Consider the following 8,554-nt stretch of genomic DNA (forward strand, 5'->3'; position numbering starts at 1 on the left):
CGATTCAAAGTGCATTAGTCCCAACACACTTCACAAAAGATATATTTAAAAGAAATAGCACATACCCCATTGAACAGGGGTTTTCAAAATCTGAGACTGTAGGCCTTCCCTGAGACAAGGTTTGCAAAAAGGTGCCCCCCCCCCCCCCCCCCCCAAAGTTGACTGCTTATTTTCGCTCAATTCCTGGATGCTATGAGATCATGATTGTACTGTAATTTGATCCAATAGAAGACACTCAACAATTGAGCAAGATTGCCTGTTATTGCTGTTGACATACATACATACACCAAATATAGAAAAAGTCTGTCTGAACTAGGCATTTATTTGTTTCTGACTGGTAAAGTGAGAAAAACAATAAAATCCCCAATGAATCTCTGAATTATCTCTTTAACCAATTTACTGATCCCCCAGTGATAGCATTGGTCGGATTTCAGTGATGGAAAAAATGCAGAGTTAGTAATGGCCTTAATGTGAGATTCAAAAGAGGAATCACTAGGTTCCATCATAGATAGACAGATCACATTACCAACATTTGCTCATGTTAAATATGAACTTCTTTCAGTCAACCAGATGTGAGGTACCCCTGAGAGATGTGCCACCTGCTGTGGGGAACAGAGAGGTGTGTACTCACTGAATAGGCAGTATAACCACAGTATGTCTGACTGTGGGCAGAAAGATACTCATTCTCGGATGTCATCTTACACTTTCAGAGAGGCCTTCCTAGCCTGGATGATGACAACCCTCCTCAGCTTCATCATGATGGATGAACCGCAGCCTGGCCCGGCACCACGAGAGGGCGTGATAGGGCTTTGCACCCTCAGTTAAATTTTCTGCCCCCTTTGATCAGTTTAAGTTAGGGTGCTTTCTCACTGGCACCCCCCGGTACCGTTCCTGAGCACACTTGTCCCCAAATTGACCCAGTTTCGGAATAGGGCTGGGTTCAAAAAAATCGATTCTGTGCATAATTGTGAAAGTCTCTTTATTGACAGATGAAAAGGCTGTTAATTACCCTTTGTCACCACCTGGTGAGTAATTTTTTTTTGAATTGACAACCGGTCCGCAACTTTTTCCCCCCACGTATCTACTTGGCGCAAAAAAGGTTGGGAACCCCTGTGTTACATAACTGGACAGTCATGTAATTCAGGTTACAGCTCAAAAACCACGTTTTGGTATCACTAACCAAATCGATATTAAAATTAATCGAATCGGAAGCTAATCGAATCGCGATTAATCGATTCGCAACCTTGTGAATCGGAATCGAATCGATTCTTGAAATTTGAACCAATACCCAGCTCTATTTCGGAACTATAAAAACGGTGGGCTTAAAAAGGCTGCACTCGTTATACTAATAGCTGACTGGTTGTTGTAAGACCCAGGTCCGCTGCAGGGTGTCCGATAAGAACTGATCTGGATGCCGATTATTCCTCAAGAGGTCTTTATTTACACATGCCACAGTTAAGACACGCTCTTTCAGCTGTTACAGTCTGTGTGTGATTCTGGAAAACAATAAACAACAGAATTGAATGTGTGTCACAATTATTTGGAAGATGCTGATAGGTTTCTACTGGGAAACTCAAACGCAAAGGATTTCCCACAGCATATCCTTCCCTGAGGCAAATTTGGACTTAAATGTTCCACAATCTTAAATGTTCCACATTAGCTATATGTTCCACTATATGTTCCACAATAGCCTCTAGTGTTCTGTGGACGAGCTACTCCCTCCACTACCCGCTGCAACCCCCGTCCCCCGCAAACCCCCCCCTCGTTTTTCTTGTTCTTTGTGTCTGTTAACTCCTTACATTTAACAACAAATGTTTATGTATTGTATAATATTCAAGTGTGCCTTTATTTCTATTCAATCTAGTAATAATGTTAAAAATCTTAATTTGAGTATAGAAGGTGATACCCATTCGTGTGTTGTGTTTGTCCCTTTTATGTTGTTTGTTCAGAGGACCGCAATGGAAACAAGCCTATGCTTTATGCTACGGCTTTATTGTGTTTTTATCCTCGGTGATTGTCTGTATCTGTATTTGTGTTCCCTGTTTTTTTGTTAACATTCACCAAATAAAGTCAATCAATCAATCAATCAAATCAACAAACCCTTTCAAATACAGGTTATAATAATAGGTTTACAATATACAGTAGGGCATGTATAACAGCAGGCCATACACAAATCCGGAATATTTACATGTACATGTAGATTTGCTCTCACATTACCCTATTGGAAAAGGAGACATTTATGTTTATCATGTAAAGATGAAATATATATCAGATGGAATTAACGCTACTTAATAGTACAGTATAATGTGTCAGTTGTGATACAGTATAATATAGCAGTAGGCCAATGATATAAATAATGATATTAAACATTCTACTTGGGCTATAAAGGCTGGACTAGTCTAACATTATCTAACTGTAACTCCACATACATCCAGCTTCACTTCAGTGGAAATAAGAATGTCAAATGGCCCTGCCGCCATCTAGCAGAAATAGTAGGTAACTACAATAATAATAATCCTGGCCTGAGTCAGACTCATTTAACTGCGCATGCGCGAAAGCACACAGGAGAAAGGGCCGCAGCCGCTCCACTGTGTGCATCAACGTAATCGATAGCCCATCGATACCGCATCAGCCAGAGATATACTTGTAACAGTAAGACCGTGAACGGTAAATGTTTAAGCCTAATTATAAACAGAATGAACCAAGATTACAAGATACATGATACATTGTACAATTATAGATCAAGACATTGACGAACAACAAGTTAGTCTGCCACTTGTTGCAGGATAGTAACATGACATTATCGGACTTCAATCAAATCCCCATTCCCCCCTCCCGGTCTATTTCCACAGTCCGCCCGTTTCAGTGTTTGGACTTACAATTAGCTGCACGCACACGAGGACTGATGATGGTTGCTGAAGTAATCCAGAGTTGGAAAAAGTCAGGGAAAAGCTTATATCCAGAAGCGCGTCGGTCGGGACTGCTGTCGTACTGGGGATGTTGCATGTCGCAACATGTCTGGGGAGGGCAGATGCAGACGTCCTTTGTGACGTCATGTCGATAGTCCAAGCGGCGCTTGGACTATCGACATGACGTCACTACTTTTGTGTAGGCTATGCCTCTATGCCCTCTTGGCCAGGTCATTATTGTAAAAGAGAATGTGTTCTCAATAATCTATCTGGTAAAATAAAGGAAATGATGAGGAAATGATGATTTGACGAGTTGCGCCCGACCCCCCCCCCGGAGACTAGTTCTGTTACCCATTGGAGCACACAATCACTGGCCATTTAATCAGGCCTCACCCAGAGTTGGCATGCAGCATCTCCTCTGTCTCCCCAATGGGTTTTCATAGTCCACTTCCCTGGCTGATTCCAACTCCACTCAGGTGTTCTCCATCAGTAGCTAACGAATGGAGCTCTCCATGGTGCTGAACCAGCCCCTAATTAGACATCTTTTCCCATTTCGTCGGCCATAATGACCTAATTCAAAAATCCAGCCATGTCTGCTTGGGACCCCTGCCGGTACCTGTGCCAAATATGGATGCGGTCAGGCCGGCGGTGTGCGAGGAAAATGAACAGACACACATACAGAGATCATTTATGTGTAAGATGATTTATCATTCGGGTTTATTTTATTGTTGTATACCAGGGAGGCATAAAGACAGGTTTTTATTGTAGCAGTTTACACTCTGCTGTGCAAACAGGAAGGAGAATGTGCCTTAATACAATGAGAAAGAGGTATTCAGCAGCAACACGAGCTCAGTGAGTTGACAGAGTGCAGTGTTGCTTTGGGAACCCAGAGCGGAAATGTTTTCTGTTTCATACGATTTCTCAATTCACAAATTCTCATGCGAGAGACAACGTCCTCTGCTTTCGTTAAATAGTGAGTTACTTCTCCATTTTCATATGCCCAGCGCATGTCACAGTTCAGCTTACTGGGAGCTTTCTATCTCTTTTCATTGCGCTAACACAAACCTTTGATAATTTAAGGGTATTAAATATACCGGAAATGATGCAAAGTAATTTTTGTAACAATTTTATTAAAAAGTTAAAACTATTTACATTATATACACACACACAAAAATTATCTACAATATTGCACATATTAGTCCTTGCTATAATACTGTATAGCAATATCACAGTGAAAACAAGGAAAAAAGTACTAGAATTCAAAACTTCTTGAATTCTCACACTCATCCTTCTGACATGAATACAGGTTAGAAATGTGGCTCTCAGTTAACATTACAAAAACATGATACAGTATTAGATTTTTTTCAAACACAATTATACCGTTAAAGAACTACAGTTAGGTTAGGGTCTTCGATAGGCTTTCACAGTACAAAAATAGATCTGTTAGAATTTTGACATACAGACAAAATCGGGGTGTATGTTTGCTAAAAAACGTATATCCCAATGCTGACTGTGGCCAGAGCCACGAACAGTCCCAGGACCATCCTGAAGAGGGGGGAGGCGTTGATCGTGGTGCCGGGGATCTGGAGTGTTTTAACCAATGCGGGACCTCCTGAGAGAAGACAGATATGCATTAAGATATCAGTCAAACACTCAAAGAGAAGTGTACAAAAACACTGACAACGTAGGCCTGTGTGTGTGTGCGTGCATGCGTGTGTGTGTGTGTGTGTGTGTGTGTGTGTGTGTGTGTGTGTGTGTGTGTGTGTGTGCATGTGTGTCTACTTGTCTTACCATTAGCCAGTTTGGATTGTGCTGCACAGCTTTGCAGTTCGCTTTGCGTGACACTCAGCATCTTCTGTACACCATCAAAGACCTGTAAAGCCAAGAGAACATCCATCAGTCACTTATTATTCTCTCATACATCAGTAAACAGTCACACCAGCCAAAATAAATCTTCCCACTGTTCTCAAACTTTATTATTTTCAATTCTATCTCTCATTTCTAACAACCACAGCTGTTCCTCTGCTCCACTCCCTCTGCCCAAACAGCATCATTAAACTTCACTTGAACACTTCGCTGAGCGCTTGAATCACTTCTACCTTCAACACTTTATCCAGTTTGATCACTGAAACCCAGTGACAGACATATCACCTGTGCAGCAACCTGTAGCACCTACCTAACCCCCCACGCACGCACCCCCCCCCCCCCCCCCCCCCCAAACACACACAGCTCCTTGTATGTATACATAGTACTTGGCCACTAAAGCTGATTCTGACCATCATCGTCATCATCGCCCCTTCCTCACCTGGATGTTGAGCTCGAAGGCTCTGACCGCCTCCTCCAGGACGCCATTCCTCTCCTCCTCCGTGAGCTCGATGCTGTTCATGCGGCTGCGGTACAGCTGTTTGAACAGGTTGGGGCTGGAGACGCCGGGGAAGGAGAAGAACGACAGGCCCTCGCCACTCTTCAGCCCCAGGGACTTCTGGGTGATGCGGCCCAGGACCTGTCCCCCCGACAGGTCGCCCAGGTACCGGGTGTAAGCGTGGGCCACCAGGAACTCGGGGTTTTCTTTGCCGATCTGGAAAAAAAACAGAGAGAGAGATGAAGAGCGTTACGTCAGAGCAACATCAGAAGATTAGCAGTTAAATGTACCAAGCATCTTCACCTGAAATCACATGTGTGTTTGAGTCTTTTACAGGTGCAGTTGAAGCTCACCTGTCTCAGCCTGTGGGCGTATCTTTTAGTGGCTGCGGGGACGACGATCTTCTCCCTCCAGTCCTGGCCGTAGAAGTGCTCCAGGTCTTTCTCCACGCTCTCCAGCCTCGCCAGTTCGGCGGGGAAGTAGATGGGCGCGACGCCGGGGTGCTCGGAGTTCCGCTCCAGCTCTTCCTCCAAGGCCTGGTAGATCTCATACAGCGAACACAGCAGGAGCTGAGGAGGGGAGGAGAGGGGGCAAGAGGAGAGATAAGAAATTACCCAAAGCCACCAGATCATTCTGTGTTGTTGTCACTTTTTAAAAAAAATGCTTTATTTGCATTTATTTGTTTACTCGAGTAGTTTTGACAGTCTTACCTTGTACTGTGGCAGGGTGACTTGTCCCCTCTGGTAGCTCAGCATCAGTTCGGTGTTCTCCGCTCTGACGTGACTCTCCTTCGTCGCCGTTTTGATTTGTTCTGACAGATCCCTGTAAGAGAGAAAGTGAATAATGCTCATTATTGCGCTATTAGCAATAGATGCTGTCTGATAGTGGTATCTGTAGATGCTGTCTGATAGTGATATCTGGCTGTGGTTAAGTACACCTTCTTAACACTGAATCATTGACAGGAAAGAATAGGGCATATGAGACGGAGCAATCAGAGACGTAATGTAGATAACACACCTGCAGATTCATGGACAGTGAAAAAGGTGACCGGGACAAACACAAAACCACTCAGAAATCATTAACTTAAGTGGCCTATTTTGGGATCAAAAAGGTGACTAATTTTCAGGTATGAGATAAGCAAATGTGTGACTTATTATTGACTCCAAAGTGCAGCACATGCGTTAAGTGAATGATCTAATGGAGGCTGTGTGCAGCTGACAAAGTTCTGCAAGACTGCAGGCAGAAGATTGAGCGCATGCAGAGACCTACTTTTGGATGCATAGCGTTAATGCAAATATGATCCACTTGTAAATGCAGTAATACATGCAGTGACACTGACTCATCCTAAAGAAACCTCCAAAGCAACAATAAGCTATGGGTGAATGAGTAAAGAGGAGGGATTTAGAGGCAGAGTAAATCACAGCAGCTCATTCCCACCTGTCACTCATCTGCTCTGCTGCTGTCTGGGTCTTCTTGTCAGTCTCCATCTGGATGTCTGAAAAAGTACAAACTTTAAGATCATGCACATAATCCATCTTCCAAAATGATCACAAACATCACATAGCGATCAAATTAGTGCAAAGCTATGAAACTGAAAGAATGCAAAGGACATTAAGTTACATCATGTTGTTTCACTCACCAGTTAGGATAAAGTATTTTAAGTTGGGTAGTTTGGTATATATCCACAGTAATCCAGTGCTCTCTCTCTCTCTTTCTCTGGGTGTTCAGAACAGTTTGTGCTCTGTGTGCCTCCTCACTCGTCTCTCCCTCTCTTTTTATATCCTCCTCCTCCTCTGTCTCCTCCCTCACCCCGACCGCTGAATGAAAACAGGAAGCAGCTCGGCTGACTCAACGTCTCCATCTGGAACACTGAGGGAGGAGGGACCTCGGCTAAACATGACACGGCAACTTCAGCAGTGAACAGGGAGAGAGAACACGGGGAGGGACCAGGAGTTAACATGATCGAGCAACTTTGTGAAAGTGACGGGAGGGAGGGAGGGAGGAGGGAGGAGGGAGGGTGGATGGGTGGGTGAGACTGTGGACCGGGAGTTAACATGATCGAGCAACTTTGGGAAAGTGACGGGGGTGGGGCTGTGGGGCTCAACATGACCAAGCAATTACAGTAGGAATAGCATGGGAAAGCAGCAGCAGGAGGAGGAGGAGGGGTGAGTGCTAAACATTACAGTGCAGCTAGGGGAATACCAAAGTTGAACCAGGCGGGGAGGGGCCAGCTCTTAGCATGACGGTGGAAGTTTGTGAGGAATATGAAATGCTGACTGATGTTTTAGAGGAATAATAATCACATGACGGGGTGTTATGACAAAGGCGAGCACCAAGCCGTTTCACATGCGTTTCTGTTCTTGAGACACATTCCTAAGCAAGTTGAACCACATAGGTGAACATACTGTAGCCTACTGATACGTTATATCACCAGTCAGCCACATAAAAACATAGACTCACAAAGAAAAGTTTGCTCAGAACAAAGAAAGGCATTTACTCAAACTATAACAGAAGATAACACATAACACTATATTATGACTTTAGTGAGTTCATTGTTCAGTAAAGGCAGAGCAGCTTTGGCCAGTGCACTGCGGTAGTAGTAAATGAGTTACAGTATGGGCAAACTTGTTGCTTTCTCCTTCAATTTTTCTGTGTGTTGACGTTCTCTGACCATGGGGGAACAATGTTAATGTGTTGAATCCCAAAGCATTTGGCAATGAATTGGCAAGGCTGATGCCGGCTTGCTGTACTTACTTGTCTTATAAAGCCCATGGCACACCAATCAAACACTCTCCAACAATGGCCAACAAGAATGTTGGCAGTTGTTGGAGAATGTCAAAATTCTTGGTAGCAGTTGTTGAATGTCTGATTGTGTGCCATGGGCTACAATAAAGACAAACAAGTTTTGAACATGTCGAATCTGACCAAACATCTCCAAACAAGGGACAGTCATGCCACACCAAACAACACCGCAGCTGGACATTGTAGGCAGAAGTGGAAAACCCTGTGGAATGCTGCTGATCTTTCACTGAAGTTCAACTCTGTCAAAATAAAATTAATTAATTGCACCTGCAGCTCTCAACAATCGCCTGATTTTAAAATGAGCAGATTCAGCAAATTGGTATTGTGGATCAACATTTCCTAAATTTAAACCCACCATATAAAATGTGTCAATGGTTTATTTCGCATGACAAAGTGCTATGTTATACTGCCTGAAATAGTTGAATAATCTGTGATCAAACGAGCTGCAGTCTGCTACTGTTTGGAAAATATATAAACAAAC

At 43.6% G+C, this 8,554-nt stretch overlaps 1 protein-coding gene across 1 annotated transcript; it reads right to left on the reverse strand.

Annotated features, from left to right (window-relative positions):
- Positions 1–4,075: 4,075 nt before the first annotated feature.
- LOC310775161 (heme oxygenase-like) lies at positions 4,076–7,006 on the reverse strand. Its single transcript, XM_083635262.1, has 7 exons — positions 6,911–7,006; positions 6,709–6,766; positions 5,982–6,093; positions 5,625–5,840; positions 5,215–5,487; positions 4,701–4,782; positions 4,076–4,521 (listed from the first exon to the last, which is right to left on the reverse strand). Exons 2-7 carry the CDS (start codon positions 6,756–6,758, stop codon positions 4,394–4,396), a joined length of 861 nt encoding a protein of 286 aa, XP_083491388.1. The 5' UTR covers positions 6,759–6,766; positions 6,911–7,006; the 3' UTR covers positions 4,076–4,393.
- Positions 7,007–8,554: the final 1,548 nt, after the last annotated feature.

This window comes from Poromitra crassiceps (genome assembly GCF_964638095.1).
Source record: "Poromitra crassiceps genome assembly, chromosome: 4".
NCBI lineage: Eukaryota > Metazoa > Chordata > Actinopteri > Beryciformes > Melamphaidae > Poromitra > Poromitra crassiceps.